Source organism: Mercenaria mercenaria, chromosome 5 (genome assembly GCF_021730395.1).
Source record: "Mercenaria mercenaria strain notata chromosome 5, MADL_Memer_1, whole genome shotgun sequence".
In the NCBI taxonomy this organism is placed as follows: domain Eukaryota; kingdom Metazoa; phylum Mollusca; class Bivalvia; order Venerida; family Veneridae; genus Mercenaria; species Mercenaria mercenaria.
This window is the reverse complement of record NC_069365.1, coordinates 22,543,354-22,561,720: the sequence shown is the minus strand read 5'-3', so window position 1 is coordinate 22,561,720 and position 18,367 is coordinate 22,543,354. Positions and strand designations below refer to the sequence as shown.

Here is an 18,367-nt window from a genome sequence, read left to right as displayed (position 1 = left end):
GTCCAAAACTTCTCTTTTAATACCTCAATTTTGCTGAAAAGACTTTTTTGTAATAAAGAAATTATCATCAAGGAAAGTTTGGTAAAATCTATTTTTATTTATTAGTATGAAAGTAAACAGAAAACTTAAGCATTTTAAATTCCAACTCAAATATTCAGACGAATAAGGGCCCAGTTCTAAAAATAGTTCCTTCGACTCTACCATTTACACAAAAACCCCATTTATACATGAAGGCAGCATCAAGTAGGAACTACATGACAAATAAATAATATAATTATAATATTAATTAAACAGACAACATCTAATATAATGTAAAATTACCACATCTAAATTAGCACAACAGTGTTTTGTATGAGGAAATCCCGGAAAACAATCATTTACACACTACTCATATAATAACTTTGTTATTTACAACATATTTACAGCAATTATCAACAGCTATACATGTGTAATAACTGGGAACATAAATAGATTTTATGTACAGTCAAATAACGAACTAATTTCCTGAATTGAAAAATAATATAATATATGCACAACTGCGAGCACTAACTGGCGAGCTCAGGTTACATGTTGCTAAATTTAAACACATAAATAAGTTATACTGTATTAAGAAAATATATACATTAAATACCAACTTCACAATAACTATTCACAGAAAATGCCATAATAACACAATTTACAAAATTTAAAATCCAAACAAAAAAAAAGTTGATCATCAAATATTTCCTTCTTCCTTCCCCTCAGAGACGATTAGGGTTTATCTATATTTTACCAGTTTTTTAAAGCAGAAAAGCATGCAAAAGTAGCCAACATACTTTTTTACATTAAAAAAGGTTTTCTTTGCTTTGGATAAATAAAGAATGAGGTCAGTATGGAACTTCTATCTTTTTTTAGGAATATCAAATTGAAGAATATCAAATCAATGCATATGCAAATACATGTCCGACCTTATAAGGTTGAAGGTCAAACATACATTAGTACAGAACATAAGGAAGGCAGGTATCTAATTACATCATTTGGCAATAATATATATTACAGACAGTGGAATTATTTGGTAAACATTCAAATGGTCTGTCATGTACATTTTACATGACAAATGTACATATATAAAACCCTATTACCCTAGCAAAACAGGTTTTCTAAGGCAGTGAAGAGTAAAGCTCTAAATGATATATTGCAACAAGTAGACTGGATTTCTCTAATCATAATAGGACAAAATACACTGGAGCATAATATTTCATTAAAAAATCATGGCTACATATTCATGTATTTTGCAATTTCAAAATTTCTTTTACAAGTCTGTATATAAATGATCCAAATGATACACACAGCAACGACATTACAAGATGTATTTGGCACGTAGAATTACTACAAGTAAACTTCAGCAACATACACCACTTCTCACTCATAAAGGGGCACAACTTCTGACTCTTGTCATGCTTTTCAAAAAATTAGAAATAACTTTCATTTCTTATGATGTTAATGAAAATGTAAAAAACTTGATTCCTCGAGTTCTAGACAGAAAGATGTTATGGATAAATCATTTGGGTAGTTTATAAAATATTTAGAAAAGCTTTTTAACTTTCAGTAACACAGAAAGAATTTACACAGAAGACATTTGTCTGAACTTTTTCAACTTCATAAAATACCATTTCCAATATGATTGACTTCCTATTTCAAAACTGATGTTATTCCAACAAAAACTGGAAGTCAGTCCATTTCACCAAATACAGGCGTTTTTTTAAAATCTTAGAATGTTTTACATGCATATTTTAAGTTCAATCTGTTTGAAGTGATATACTGTTACACTTGCTTCATCTGGCAAAATTATTCAAACATTTACAAGTTTTCAGTTAACTGAAAAATATTTACTAAATAGTTCATTTAAGTTGGGAGTCTGTTTCAGTTTCAGGAAATGCCCATTTAAAATACACATCATACACACAATTCAGCATCAAAATAAATCATATCTTGCATACATTTCAGCATACCTGATCAATTATCAGCAAAAGAAGTATTATAATATACAAAGAAATTGGTCCCAATTAGGAAAAACTTTCATGTTTAGTTTTGCATCCCTTACGTACAATTAGGGCCCTTTTCACTTCTGCAACAGTCAAAACAATTAAAAGGAATGTTACTTGTTTTTCATCACTGCTTTCTTATTGATACTGGTATGATACATAAACCACAATAAGCCTAAAATTCTTTTTCTTATAAAATCCAGTATTTTCAGACAGGAACGATTTTTTGTTGCAGAAAAAGATGCATTATTGAAAAATAAAACAATTACCTTCATAGCTACATATTTGTTGTAAAATACAACTTTTAGAAGTAAACACTTTTAAGAGATATTAGGCCATGATTTATTATCAACTGTTACATTTTGAACATTTTACCTTGTTTTCTAACAAAAAAAAAATATCTTTGGATTACAATTAGTCAGTTTTTCTGCCAACAAATTTGTGATGTATATTCACACAGTTGTTTCCGTATGACTCTTCGCAGATTTACCATCTTTACCCGGTTTTTCTTCAACTCTTGTAGGCAATTTTGATACAGGACAAGACACAGTCCCTGTTGACAAACTCACACTTTGTCCTGATGTACTTAATTCATTTTTAACGTTTGATGGTACTTGAACTTTTACCGAGTCACTAACATTTGAAGGAAGTTTTTCTGACACCGGGTTATTTGTATTTTCATCATTGAACACATAACTTGTTTGCAATTTAATGTTTTTGCTCTCGGATTTTGGTGTAGAGGAAGATGGCAAGTTTTCCCCTTCTGAAATCCCAATTGATCTCAAACTTTCTGAGAGTTCTGATTCATTTAGTCCCTGTGAACTGTTAGAATCATCAAGCGAAACAAAAGCTTTGTCTGAGTCACTATTTTCTGGTCCTTCCGAAGTTGCTCTTCTTCGGGTAACTTTGTCTGTACTCGAATGACTACGGGGGATTTTACTATCAGAATCTAATGAATTATCTGAAGGGTCCATATCTACACACCATGACTGTGACATTTTATTTCCAGAACGTCCTTTTTTGGTGCGTACTGGTGATTCTGACTGGGTACTGGGTGACCAAGACTTTGTTAACGGGTTTTGTTTAGCTAGAGGACTAGTTGGGCGGTGTTTCTTCTCATCAAGTAAATAATTACCCGATCTGCGCTTTAACTTCTTCTCTTCACGGTCATCAACACTAGAGGACAGAGTCCTTCTGTACCCAGGACTTTTCGACGGACTACTCTCCGACCCCGGTGGTGTGCGCAACTTGCGACCCAACCCCGGAGAGCTTAATGGACCCACAGAATCCCCACCACCAGTTGGAGACATCCCAAGCTTCTGATAGAAAAGAGCCTCTTGGGAGCCCAAATCTGTTTCACTGAAAGATTCTGAAAGTTTCCACATAAGTTCTTCATACTCCATTGACAGTCTCTTATTGGCACGAGACTCCTTGTCATACTTCCTCATCAAGTTTTGGCATCTCTCGTGAAGAACTCTGCAATATAATCAAAAATGATTCATATCTGATACAAAGGAATTTAAGATATTTTTCTGTCTGCAATAGATGTAGATACTATCTTCCTGTCAAAGGAAATGAGAGTCCTTTCTGGAAAGCAAATACACTGAAAGAGTGTGTGTGTGTGTTCGGGTTTAACGCCTTTTTCAACAATTTTTCAGTCATATAAACGACGGTGTCTACTTGTAGCAGTGAGCACAATGCCCAACTTTATAGTGCTGCCTCACTGGAATATCACGCCGTAGACACATGGCATGATACCCCACCCTGTCACATTATACTGACACCAGGTTGACGTCCTAGCACTATCCTCTTAATGCTGAGCGCCAGGCGAGGAAGCTACTAGTACCATTTTTTACATCTTTGGTATGACGCGGCCGGGGATCGAACCCACGACCTCCTGCACTCGAAGCGGATGCTCTACCACTAGGCTACTGAGGCGGTACACTGAAAGAATCTGCCTACAATACTGAAATGTTTTATTAGTGCAGACAGGTTTTTGTTTGCAAAAGTCCTGTTATATAGCAAAAATCTGTGTTCCTACTTTACCTGATTACAGGCAAACCAAAATAGCCTTTGTAAGCAATCAATCCTATGTTAATCATACAACACCACTATGTTGTCTTCAGACGTACAAGTTTAAGAACCGAAAAGAAAACTTAATCCTTAAAACTAAGTTGTAGACTTACTTCTCATGGTCCGTTTTCATGCTGATAATGGCCTCCAGGTTTTCCTTCTTCTGTTGAAGGGCAATAATCTTCTCCTGGGCCACAGGCAACTCTTCAAGCTACAATATGCAAATGATGTTGTGAATTAATGGGAGGGCAGGAGTTTTTCATAAATAACATAATTATGCCCATCAAGACTGGTATTGCTGGATGGCTATTCTCCAGTTATTTTTGCACTGTTTTCAGTGTGAAAGTCATCATGACCTTTGACCTACAAACACTTAATAACATAGGTATTCTACTGACCACAGGCAATCATCCTATGGAGTCTGGCTTGCAACAGGACAAAGTTTTCTGCACAGTTTTTGATCCCACCCTTGACCTTTGACATACTGACACCCAATATCAATCCTCCATTAACTTTTATCTAGGCTTAATGACAAAATAAGTGCCAAACTCTGTATGTTTTCATCATAACTGCAACACATTTGTATACCTTCTTTTTAAGCTCCGTATTATGGTTGCGTAGTTTGTTGATTTCTTCATTTCTCATCTCAAGTACTGTCTTAAGGCTCTCTATCTCCTGAGGTAGATTCTTGTAGGGGGCTAGGGCACACTAAAAATATAACACAAATCATATAAATATCTAAAGAAATTTCTGGAAAAAGTTTATCTTAATCATTTGGACGATTTTGTTTCCCTTGTCTTTTATACTGTTTAAAAGGCTCTTTCTCCTCACTATGCCCTTTTTTTTATGTTGCAACCCTATAATCACTTGCCCCTAACTACTGTAGGTTTGTTACTCTGTAAAGGATATAAAATTCTCTTAAATGAGTAAGCTGAACAGGCCATAAGGCTTACAGAAAGCCAAAGGGTACATGGGTCCTAGTCCATCATTTAAATGTGGAACGTTGCAATACCGGTATGACTTACACTATATCAGTGTAACTAAAAACTTGAACAAATTTACATTGACCATGCTGTGTTTTTTTTCTATCTGTTCAACAAGTTATACATATTTCAACAATGATTGTCATATACATTGTGTTCCTGAAATTAACAGCTTCCTCACATGAAAGGGAAATAATTATGACTATTCTCTTGGAATAATATAGCATTCAAAGCCTTACGTTATAGCAAGTCTTAAATTCTCAAGTTTGAAAAGGTTACTTGAAATATAAATATTTATTTTCTAACGTATTTTTGTTGTTGTTGATTTTGTTGGGTTTAACATCATCTACACAATTACAGGTCACATGGAGACTTTCCAGCTTTTGGTGGAGGAAGACCCCAGGTGCCCCTCTGTGTATTACTTCAACATGGGTGAGCCCCTGGGTAGAACCACTGATCTTTGGTAAGCCAGTTAGATGGTTTCCTCATATGAAGAATTAAACACCCAGTTTGAGGGCCAAACCCACATCGGTGCGGGGCAAGAGGTTCAAAGTAAGCTACCGTAACCACTCGGCCACCATGCCCCCCTTCTTAAAGATTTTATGTGAACAATGGTCCTGTACTGGAAGTAATATAAATACCTGGACTTTGAAGTCTGAATCTCTCTGTAAGGCTTCCTCACAGGAATGTGCTCTGTCACGTAATCTATCACACTCACTGCGTAACGTCTCTACCTTCTCCTGTAATCAGAAATTTTCCATTAAGCTATTTTCAAAATATACACTCAAGGAAATTTAAATGAAACTTTCATTTATGGCAATACTTCCATCTTGCATAATGTATCCAAACAATGAACCATGACTGTTAAATAAAAGCATTCTTGTCAAAAACAGGCATATCCCTAAACATTTTGTATGGCATTATTATGTCACATGACCAACCAGCAACTGTCAATTTAGTTATTGTTAAATTGTGTTATGATTTTAAAACTATTATTTGATATTCCTTACAGATTGAGAGTAACTCTGAACAGCTTGTCAGGAGCTATCATTTCAATAAAAATCTATAGTAATGCAAGCTTCTATGTTAAAGCTAAATAATGATATTCTTAACAAAAAATACGAAGCAGCTTGTAAGTTTGCTTCAAGGAAACAATACCTTTAGTGTGTGTGAACCAGATACTCTAGACAACTTTAATACTAGAGTGTGATTTCACTAAGTACATTCAAAGCTTGGCAAAAACTGTAAAAATACAGGAAACCCAACACAGGGTTAACAGGCTAATGTCAAATAATAAAGAAAATCTTACTGATAGTGTAAGTTTAATGCTGTCAAATCTTCCAGTTATTTCTTCTAACTTGTCCTGGTGCTGTTTATGATGCTCTGAAATATACAAGGGAAGTAATCATTACAACAAAATTAAACCGACCCTGAGTGTATTAATTCCCCTTCTGTATAATAGGCGCATCAATACTTATTAATCATACCTGGTTTCATAAACCAGCCTGTTTCTTCTATTCTAAATATAACCAAGTAATAAACGTGTTTTCTATGGAAAACTCCAGATGTTACAATTATTCAAACATGACTGTATTGAAAAAAAACTCATGTATTTATAGCAGAACTGCAAGGCTTTTAATATTTTTTTTTCTTATGGGAAATAATGTATGCCATCTTAAAGAAACATTTCCCAAAGAAAATCCACACAAAAGCCTTCTTATGTGTTAAATACTAAATTATGACTTATTTTATGTTTTGTGTTTCCCACATTGTCTGAAAATATACTTGTTTTCCTTTACTGCTGTTATTATCAATTGCTGCATTGTAAGTCTTAGACCATGTTAAATGTACTAAAATACCACTTACCTTTTTTTCTTTTTTGCATAAAATTCTACCATAGTCCAAATCTAGATCATGCTGTTTATAAATAAGTATTTCATGTCTTTTACAACACATTATCATTACAAAAACAATATACAATGGCCAAACTCACCTCGCATTTTTCTGACCACGTCATACATTGGTTTAGTATTTCCATTTACATCAGATTTTCTTCTATTATCAACAATCTCCTTGCCACTATCACTTTCATCACTAACATCACTAAAGTTAGTGTCACTACTACAACTTTCTAAGGAAGTCAGCTTCAAATCCGGCTTCATTTTCATCATCATTTAATTTTAAAGTATATTCACAAGATCCTAACTATTTCCAATTATCTGTTTTCCCTCTAGTGTTTTTTCATCTTTCTTACAGTAAATTCTTTATCACTAAGGACAGATGTACATTCAGCATAACAAACAACGGTACATCTATCTGTCTAAATGCTTAAGTTTACTTAATGCAAGCTTAAACATTTCATTAAGACTTCCATTTTTCCAATTATTTGACAAGTAAATGCTAATTTGTTCATCCTCAAATAAGATTAGTGTCCCCTCGATCACCTGAAGTGATCAGTGCATAATCTCCCCCAAAATACTTAAAAAAAACTTGAAAACTTATAGACCATGAAAGAACCATTACATCAACTGCAATTTCGAATAATTTCAATATATTTTATTTTTCATGAAAAAAAAAAACAAAAAACTTTACAAATTCAAAATACCACTCTTTTTAAAACAGCTGATTATAAAAATTATTTCCTTTCATTTGAAATGATATTTGATGTCACCTGATAATCAAAATCAATTTTGGAAGAAGCACCTTGTACCAATCTATCCATTTAATTTGACTGACACAGGTTAACCTTCAATTACATTTCACTGATTTAAATTCACTTCAAAGATCAATCCTGAATCACAAAGCATTAGTAATATATAGACAGCGAGAATCTACAAATATACTAAGGGGGGCAGTCATTTATAATGTATGTTGAAGATAAAAATTTACTTCACTGGCACTGTGCCGTTTCATTGGTATTTGTCAACAACCAAATAAACATTTACATAAGAAGCTTGTTAGGGCATTTCATACAGAGAATGAGGACTATTAAACCTAAGCTTATATTATGTATTATTGTACACGCTGTTTACCAATTCAAAATCGTCAGAATTCAAGCAAACAGAAACTGCCTGTATTTTTTTTTTAACACAAATGCCCCCACCACCCATGATAGACTACTGAAGTTAACCTGGTGCTCATGTTTTATTTGCAAGTATGCTATGCACTTATTGACCATAAATTGTATGCTAAGAAGTTTGATAGCAATTTTAAGTCTCCAAGGTCACTCGGAACCAGACTCCTAATCCCTAAATCAGGTTTCTTTTCTTCTACAGTAGGTATCTTTTATAGGACTATTTCCCTCAGAAAATTTCTTTCCTATCATGCAGTTTTCCTCCAAAAATGACTACACTGTGACTTCTCTAGATCACTTCGACACTGACCTTTGACCTTCTGAGAGGTCATCCAGAAACCACAAGGGAATGTCTTATGTTTGATCACTACTGGCTCAAGCATCCTCTTGCAATAATTCATTGGAAACTGTCTTTGGTCTCAAGATCACTGTGACCTTGACCTTTCACCTCTGACCCTAATCCAAAAACAAAACAAACAAAAAACTGTGGTGGGGTCATCTACTGACCATAGGCAACCCTCCTATGAAGTTTGACAACTGTAAATAGTCTGAAATCAACAGCTGATGAAATGATAAACTTAGATAAAAAGGAGAAATTTAATGAAGTTAAGAAAATCATTAATTTTTGTTGAGAAAGAAATATATGCCTCCCTTCTGATGTTTCAAACATTCTCTAGCTTCATTTCATCTTCTACTTCAATTAAACCTATGATTCAGTATACAAGGTAAACTGCCAATGTCTTAGAACTCTATCAGATAATAAAGGATCAAACTATTAACATTAAAGTCTACCATTTCTACATCTAAATGTGCTTCACTGGTGGAAAGGTAAAATTTAATTCTGATAATTCAGTTTCAAAATTATTTCCTTAATATTTTTATAACAGTCCATATTTTGATTCAATGCCAGTTGCTACTTTTTATCAAATATTTTACTTCTTTTTCAACTTGAAAAAAATCTAAATTAAATTAGAAGTTTCAATATTGAATTATTTTATTCAAATATTTGTACTTTGAAATGTTGCCATCAAAAACTGGTTTATCTTTTTGAAAGGGGTGAAGTTTTTCTACAATATGAGCACGAGGAATTTGAACTTCATTTCTACAGTTAGGCAAATTCCTTTTAAAGGTGCAAAACCTAAATATAATATTCAGCAAAAATAATTAATCCGTAAATGTTTCCAATCACATTCCAATACCAGTTTAACATCATTAAACATGCCTTAATGGTCTCCTTAATGGATAAAGAAAATTAAATTTACCAAAAACACAAAAATACATGTACACTCCATCTGAAACATTTATTTTTGAGCATAGAAATAATTAACACAAATATACATCCATTCAAGAGATTTTGCAAGTCCTCTTTCCTTTTCAGCTCAGGATTTCTGTCATTAGAAGAACAGGGCAAAGGCGGCTACTATTTCGTATGGAAAGACACCTGTAAACAGCCTCTGCTTTGTCAGATACAGCTAAAATTAAACAAGAGCACCGCCTTGCGGGTGCTGACGCTCATCTGATTTTTTTTGTGTAATAGAAATATTGTCCTACCCATGATTTTCTAAGTCTAAAAAGGGCCATCATTCTTGCAAAAAGCAGGATAGAGTTATGTTTCTTGATGTACAGTGTCCACTTATGATGGTGAAAAACTGCTGCAAGTTTTAAAGCAATAGCTTTGATAGTTTATGAGAAAAGTTGACTTAAACATAATACTCAACCAAGAAAATGATATTCTAAGTCCAAAAGGGGCAATAATTATATCAAAAAGCAGGATGGAGTTATGTTGCTTGCTGTACAGGGTCAGCTTATGATGGTGAACAAGTGTTGCAAGTTTCAAAGCAATAGCTTTGATAGTTTAAGAGAAAAAGTTGACCTAAACATAAAACTTAACCAAGAAATCTGATATTTTCTAAGTGCAAAAGGGGCCATAAATCTTGCAAAAAGCAGGATGGAGTTATGTTTCTTGCTGTACAGGGTCAACTTATGATGGTGAACAAGTGTTGCAAGTTTTAAAGCAATAGCTTTGATAGTTTAAGATAAAAGCTGACCTAAACATAAAACTTAACCAAGAAAACTGATTTTCTAAGTCCAAAAGGGGCAATAAATCTTGCAAAAGCAAGATGGAGTTATGTTTCTTGATGTACAGGGTCTGCTTATGATGGTGAACAAGTATTCCAAGTTTCAAAGCAATAGCTTTGATAGTTTAGGAGAAAAGCTGACCTAAACAAAAAACTTAACCAAGAAATCTGATATTTTCTAAGTACAAAAGGGGCCATAAATCTTGCAAAAAGCAAGATGGAGATATGTTTCTTGCTATACAGGGTCAGCTTATGATGGTGAACAAGTATTCCAAGTTTCAAAGCAATAGCTTTGATAGTTTAGGAGAAAAGCTGACCTAAACATAAAACTTAACCAGGCAACGCCGACGCAGACGCCGATGCCGACGCCGACAACCGCTCAAGTGATGACAATAACTCATCATTTTTTTTTCAAAAAATCAGATGAGCTGAAAATTAAATAACATTAATACTAGATGCCCATGGTCAACATGTCAAACCCGCCCTTTGACCCCTAACTGTGACCTTGTCCTTTGAGATAGAGTCCAACTCACTGAGTTAAACATTCATGCCAAATATAAACAAGATTCCTCAATGCATGTCAAAGTTAAGATCCGGACAAACAAATCCGGACGGAAGCACAGACGGATGCACGCTAGCACATACACCGCACAGCCATTTGGACAACTATGTCTTGGCTTCCACAAGCTGGCTCAACAAAAAAAATCAACATTTAAATGAAAACAAAACTGAAAAAATTACAGCATCACTTTTTGCTTTAAACATACAGAAACATTCATAGAACTACATGGAAAACTTACCTTTGCGTTTAAAGAATGAAGGTATCATGTTGAAATGAAAATTTAAAATTAATGCCTTAATATTCCTTTACTTCTACAAGACTGTTATCTCACAAAATCTAGACCAGTAACTGATGAACCACTGCCTTTATTACTTCAATTGTTCTGACTCAAGGCAGGATGGTTGCCATAAAATGATTGTGCATTATTTCATCAATTTGGAATGCAGCTAAGGTATACTTTTAATGAAAACTACTCAATTAATGCTAAATACTTTTTCTTTTGGCAGACAGGTACCATCTGAAAGTTCAGAGGTACAATGATTAGACTATACTTTTCTCTGATAATATAGACTATGGTGCAAGATTATTTCATTTTTCTTTAGAAAAAATCTCATACCTGAATTAACGTCTGTAATTATTTTTCAGTTTATTATTTTCACCTAATGGCAGTGATATTTCTCATGGCAGCCATTATGTGTATGGTATACATACTGAGTTAAAGGTAGTTGTTTAAAATGACATTTTTATCTGCAAAATGACATTTCAAACACAATTTGAAACTTTTTGCAACTTTCCAAAGTACCTCTCAGACAAATACAATGTCCCTACAGGCACCTGTACTTTCTAAAACTTTGTTCATTATTTGATAAAAACTGAACATTATACATCTTTTAACCCTAAAACTGAATGTTTTAAATTAAACTGCCAAAATTTCTTCTAAACTAGCTTTAAAATTTACTTTTATGGTAATTAGTGTCAAGGATGAAAGTAGTTTTACAGGTATAAGATAAAGGACAATACTGACTACTAAAATCTGTTTCTGTGACCTGGCCAATTATACATTGAACAGATTTAAAACCCACAATGCTATCAAATCCATTGTCTGCAACTACTCATTAGGTATCAGGAACACTAGTTAAACAAGAGCTGGTAGAACATGAAATGCCCCCACCCCCCGTGATGCATTCAGTAACTGCACAAGAACCAGGAATTATTTGGTAACTGTGCACTGGAGGTTTGATGTACTGACCTCAAATTAATAATTATGGGTTATTTACCAGCCATATGAGACCTCGGTATCAAATGTGATCTTAGACCAAAGCATTCTCTAGCTATTTGGCAAAAAAGTTCTACTGTTTTGGGTCTATGTGACAATGAATACCTAAAAATCAATAGGGGTCATCTGCTGGTCATGATCAACCTCCTTACTAAGTTTTGTGACCCTAGACCCAAGCGTTCTCAAGTTATGGTACGGATCAGTTTAACTGTTCTGGGTCACTGTGACACTGACCTTTGACTTACTGACATCAAAATCTAAAAGGGTCATCTGCTGGTCATGACTAACCTCATTATCAACTTTCATGATCCTAGGCCTAAGCGTTCTTGAGTTATCATCCAGAAACCGTTTAACTGTTCCGGGTCAATGCAACCTTGACCTACTGAACTCAAAATCAACAGGGGTCATCTCCTGGTCATGACCAACCTCCCTATCAGCTTTCATGATCCTAGGCCCAGGCGTTCTTGAGTAATCATCCGGAAACCGAATGGTCTACCGACCGACCAACCAACATCTGCAAAACAATATACCCTTCCTTCTTCGAAGGGGTGGGGGTGGGTGCATTAAGAAAATGTGAGGCACTGATTTAATGGAAAAAAGTTAAGTAGGAGGAAAAGAGTTAATTTTATTATGAAGAGAATTTATGAGCCATATACAGCTGACCAGAATGTACTTAGTCATTCAAACAAAGTAAAAAACGTGAAAATTGCTACTGTGAGAGAAATAAGCAACTAGGTTCACTTGCTAATTAACCTGTGAAATTCCCTTGTGGCAGATTCCCACTTGTTTCAATCAATGAATAGTCCCATATATAGTCAAACTACATTAATATTGCAGCAGAATTTCTCATTTCTCACTTTGTTAGGAACATAATCCTAATTGGTGAAAAGGTCTACAAAATTAATCAAACATATCATAAATACATATTTGTTTTTGGTTCAGCACTGTTTTTCAGTCAAGTAATGTCTCTGGCAAGACAACCAAACCAGTGTTCCTGGATTATGTACCAGTACAAACCAGTTCTCAGTAAGTAACTGTCAACTACTCCATTTGATTCAGAGTCGGAGGATGAAACTACGCCTGAAACAAAACTATTTTCAAATTGCCCCAGAGAATACACCTTGCTTGGAGATCTACCTCACAATCTTGAAATCCACAGATCTGCACTCTCCCTATTGAGTTAATTTATAAGTGGGCAGACTAACATTTTGATCAAAAGTACAATACTAACGTACTTAGTCTTTTTTATGCAGTATCTAAACCTATCAGTTCTGCTCAATCAAAACAAGAACAAATACCATGAAATCAACAAGCAGTCAATTTAATATTACAAAAGTCCAAACCTAAGTTACAAAGCAATTCATTAAAAAATATATGCCTCATCAGCTGACATTTAAATTTTTTTACACCTATTACAATCCGACTTGAAATGTATGAAATTTTTTTTAGACAAAATCCACACACTCATGCATGTATGAAACTTCCAATATTTTTCATACAAATAAAAGACAACATTTAAGTTACTCCAAACAAAAACTGTTTCAGTTGATACAAGATACCTATCCAAAATGACGGACAACCTTTCACATTGGATTCAAACCACTTGATTTTAGTGACAAGATTCAATATTTTCATTCAGTCTTAATTTTAACTCCAAATATAGGACTGATATATGATATAATCAAAAATAAATTTTCCTTTTTCAACTGATCCGAAACCTACATGCGCACTTTTTAAAAGAACCAATTATCTATTAGTAAAATGTTTTGGTTGAAAGCCAATGTTGCAAAGTATGACATTAAATGATATAATAAATGTGGGTGTCATTTCTCCGATTCAATAAAGTGTGTTTTTAAACTTTCTTTTAAAAAGAAATACTGTATCATTTTAAGAGAAATTACAAATTAAAGATTTTTTTTTTCAAAATGTAACACTTTTTTACATGTATTGATAAGACATTAACTTAGGCAGAGAATCAAGGTTTAAAGACATGGGTGTCTGTGTTCAATAGAGCTGACAAAATACATGTTATATGTAACAACTAATCGAATTTCTTGCGAGTACTAATAACAGACATTGAGATCAATATTTTGAAAGGCAACATCAACAGCACTGCAGTCAAAGAATGTTCTAACAAGAATGTAACAGCCTTTATAAGAAGAAATCCTAGTCATTTGCGCAATAATTTCCATTAAACAATGACCACAATATATTTTACAATAACCGCAGCTGAACTAACCAAAAATAATGCTCACAAATCATATTATTAACATCCCTCATGCCTAAAAATAAGAAAGCATTATTCCTTATCCCTCAGCAAAAACAGAATTCCATCCCATAATGATTTCCTTGCTTCATCCATCAGAAAAAACAACACATTAATGAAGACATTCTAAAATCCTTTATATCCATAGCTTGTAAAAAATGAGAATCTTCCCTGGAAACTGTAACAAAACTCAGACAATATAAAGCAAAGGCTTCCCTCTCACTCTCAGCTGATATCTTGATCAGATATCCTGAAAAAATAAGGCTTTTAATACAACAAAGGCATTCCTTTACTGGGGCATGGAATTCTTAAAGACCCACAGGCCAGCTATAATTATAACTATATACCCAGACTGTAAATGGAGTTAATTTGTTGATGAGTCATTTTTGATACCTCATTATTAATGTTTTGTATCTACTTTAATGTGTCTGAAATCTTGAAACCTGTATATACCTGAAACTCAGCAGACATCTGATGAGTTATAAAAATGTCTTATCAATTATCATTGGCACTGGGGCACTGAGAAGGTAAAACAAAACACTGCACACACTAAATTCAATATTTCTTGTTTTTTCCTTATTTTACAGTAGCTGAAGGGTGAAATCATGAATGATTTATTAATGAAGGTGATAATGTGTTAGGTTCCTTATACATAACCCAGCTACAATCAATGCTGTACAGAATATACTTTGTTCACCTGTTTCTTTACATAAATCAGGATTCCAGACACAATCAATTTAAGAGGAGTTCTGAAAAATCACCTGTTAAAACTGTGCATTAAGTAATAAAACTTTAATCAAGAACTAATTTCATTGGTCTATACTTGTTTTATTGAAGTTTAATTATTTTTTGTGTTTTTTTTTTTGAAAATAAAATATTTTTGCCCACATAACATTCTTAATATATAATATCTATTAAAATTTTTAATGAGTAAAAACAGTTCATACATAAATTTGCTACTTAACACATGTGTAAAATTGTGCAGTAAATAGCAAACAGGCAGACTGAATGTATTGTATTGGTATGCCCCATCTGTAACATATGCACATGGGTGAAAGTTGGAAAAACTGAAAATACTGAAAAAAAATATCTGGGGGCCAATAGGGCCCCCGGTGGGTCCAGGGCAAAGCCCTGGCTAGGGGTCCAGGGGGCCGGAGGCCCCCGGAAGCTCCTGAAATACAGCAATTTACAAGTACTGTACAAAGCTTTTCCAGATAAATAGAGTCCTCTGTATTTCAGTTTTGGAGACTCCTGCAAATAACAATTCAAGACCTTTTATTTTTTTTCAAAATTTTTGTAATTTTATTATTTCCACACTATTTCACAATATACAATGTGATTACATTCAAATTCTTATCATTGTTATTGTTTGTTGCCTCATTGGTATACAGTGTTAAGACCTGTCCTTTAAGATTTTTCTTTAGGTCATCACAACTTTTGGCAATGCTGTGTGTGTTTAGTTTACGGTTATGGCGTTGTTTATCCACCCTGTCTTGCATAGATTCAGTGTTCTTAGTACAATTAGAAGAACCCGACAGAACCTGAAAGTAAACAAATGAACCCATTATTAAATGACATACAAAACTAGACAGTAGAGCCATAAAAGACAGTCCCAATTTATAGATCACCATATATATATATATTTTTTTAAAAATTGGGCATAAGTTACCCTAGTAAATTGGCTTCTTTGGTTTAAACTGACACTTTGCTGCTGGGCTCATAAGTTCAGGGCAAGTTAAACTAATATTTACTCAGAATTAACAGACCAGTCCCAGCAAGCAACAGTGTATATGGCCAGGAAAGCAAGGAGAAGACAGAAGAAAGGAAGAGGGTGGGGTCACATCCATGCCAAAATTGCCTGATGTAACTTGTAAGGATACAATAATCTAATGTATGAAGTTCAGGTAACACTGTTAAAAAACAAAGGCTGTGTTTCAGTCTTTTTGGGTATGTTTAAAACGCTTATTTTTTATTTGAATTGAGGCATACTTGTCATGGATGCTTGTGAGTTAGTACCTCTTCCATATAGATTAAGCATTTATAAACAGATAATAAAAAATCGTCTCACCTCATTCCTCGTTTTCACAACTCGAGTGTTTTTTCTGATGTTTGGCGTCCTCGCAGTGAAGTCTGATGCCTTTATTTCCATTGGATTTGTAATTAATCGTTTGTGCAATATGCAACACAGCAAATATCTATCTGTCACTATCAGACCATTTCAACCCCTCAGAATCTAACTCGGACATTTGCCATCGCCGTTAAATTTTGATTTTGGCTTGTTTCTCCATCTCCTTGGTGTTTCAACCCGTTGGTATAAAAAGAACTTCATGATGGTCAGATCGGTCAATTTCTTCAATATTGTGAACATTCGAAATTTCTGCCTCCGATTAGCAGTAAGGTTTTTGGTTGTCGTAAAAGGAGGTCATAAAGTATCACGCGGCTGAAATGATTCGGTAACAAACGGTTGGACACGGAAATTTCAAATAGAATCTGCAGTCTTATCCGCGGAAATAACCGATCTACAGTCTATTTTTGGATGAATAATCGCCAGCGTTCGGTTATTTTCGGCTATCGAATGATGTTACATACGGTATTCCTAACGGAAAAGGACGATGCAAGTGTTGCAATCAGCGCTATTTTTAGCATCCTGGAAAATTTGAATGTCATTATTTTGCCATTGAGACGACCGCACTGGAACAATGACTAGGGGACGAGTTGACTTCACACCCCCCCCCCCCCCCCCCCCCCCCCCCCCCGAAAATCTCATCGGATTTACACGATTTGGAAAAATGACCTTTGGGAAGGTCCAAAATACGGAATTCCGTCATAATACGGAAAACTTTCACCCATGTATGCACCAACCTGTTCTCAGCAAGCAGTGGGCAACAGACCAATTCAAACAAAGACTGGGGAAAGACACAGTCAGGATTTGACCTTAAGGACTGTCCTATTGACCAGGGCAAGTAAAAATGGAGTGCCAACAGGCAAAAATCATACTCTATTGCACTTCGGGCAAGTGAAATATATGAAAGATCCCAAGAAGTAATTCTTACAAAATCATGTTGGACTTTGTAACTGTTCTTGATATACTGCATTGCAATATCTCAACACATCACTATGTTACATTTGGGCAAAACAGAGTTCAGGTAAGTAAAAATATAGTTGAAGTTACCTATGGGCAAGTGCTCTACAGAGTTAAAGTCGAGCCCTGCAGTGCCCTCTGTGAAGTCTTCATACACAAATGATTTGCCTACATGTATCAAACTCATAACCCACAAAATGGTAATGTTAAACTCTTTCCATGGAGTGCACACAAGAATGGAAAACTAGAACTTTCTCCATTGAGTGGACATATATAGTGCATGAGATAGAATCCTAACTAAAATTAAAAATCCACTAATTTGGGTTTTCTATCAAAAGGATTATACCACTAACTGTTAACTTTCATATTTGAACTGGTATAGCACTGAATACCAATCCATTTGACTTTCTACAAATATATATAAAATAAACATATTCTTTGAACTTTAAAATCATTTCAGTTATAAACCATAATATAAACTTATCTACTAAACTATCTCTTTCAAAGGGGGAAAATTGTACCTACACTCTTGACATAGGACCAAAGATGATAAAATTTGAATTATACCATTTATATGGCTGTGATTATGACTCTAGCAATTATCTCACAGTTCAAACTACATGGGGTCTTAACATTTTGTATAAAATCTTTACCATACATATTTGGAGAAAACTAATCCCATGTTTAATATAGTCATGAAATTTAAATTTTCAAATTGCTCAACGGGTCACACACAGGCAATAGAATGATTTAGTTTATTCCTATAGTAAGCAGAAATTTCAGAAAAAAAAAAGAGCTTTTTTTTATTGCATATGCAGACACTACACTGATGTAGAAATGGAACTGATTGGTAAGTTATATTGGGAAGAACATATTTTTTTTCAGTTTTCATGTTATTATATTAATATATGGTGGACTCTCAGAATCTAAAACATGGTATCTATTTCACC

General features: G+C 34.2%; 2 protein-coding genes across 9 annotated transcripts in view; both read right to left on the bottom strand.

Moving 5' to 3' along the window:
* Nucleotides 1–826: 826 nt before the first annotated feature.
* Nucleotides 827–18,367, bottom strand: part of LOC123556630 (CAP-Gly domain-containing linker protein 1-like) — a 118,960-nt gene continuing 101,419 nt past the window's right edge. For all 8 annotated transcript variants that reach the window (XM_053542887.1, XM_053542885.1, XM_053542891.1 and 5 more), the window contains 5 exons: nucleotides 6,390–6,463; nucleotides 5,722–5,820; nucleotides 4,686–4,805; nucleotides 4,211–4,308; nucleotides 827–3,500 (listed from right to left, as the gene is read on the bottom strand). In XM_053542887.1, coding sequence (XP_053398862.1) covers nucleotides 2,477–3,500; nucleotides 4,211–4,308; nucleotides 4,686–4,805; nucleotides 5,722–5,820; nucleotides 6,390–6,463 — 1,415 coding nt within the window. In that variant the 3' untranslated portion in view covers nucleotides 827–2,476. The remainder of the gene's footprint in view (nucleotides 3,501–4,210; nucleotides 4,309–4,685; nucleotides 4,806–5,721; nucleotides 5,821–6,389; nucleotides 6,464–18,367) is intronic.
* LOC123538396 (uncharacterized) lies at nucleotides 15,387–17,016 on the bottom strand. Its single transcript, XM_053542893.1, has 2 exons — nucleotides 16,404–17,016; nucleotides 15,387–15,876 (listed from the first exon to the last, which is right to left on the bottom strand). The coding sequence occupies exons 1-2, from the start codon at nucleotides 16,482–16,484 to the stop codon at nucleotides 15,652–15,654; spliced, it is 306 nt and encodes a 101-aa protein (XP_053398868.1). The 5' UTR covers nucleotides 16,485–17,016; the 3' UTR covers nucleotides 15,387–15,651.

Excerpts from the sequence above, each read along its gene's own strand:
- LOC123538396 (XM_053542893.1), bottom strand. The coding sequence starts at position 16,484 with ATGGAAATAAAGGCATCAGACTTCACTGCGAGGACGCCAAACATCAGA. Across the intron at positions 15,877-16,403 it reads TTGTGAAAACGAGGAATGAG|GTTCTGTCGGGTTCTTCTAA; the intron begins GTGAGACGATTT and ends GTTTACTTTCAG.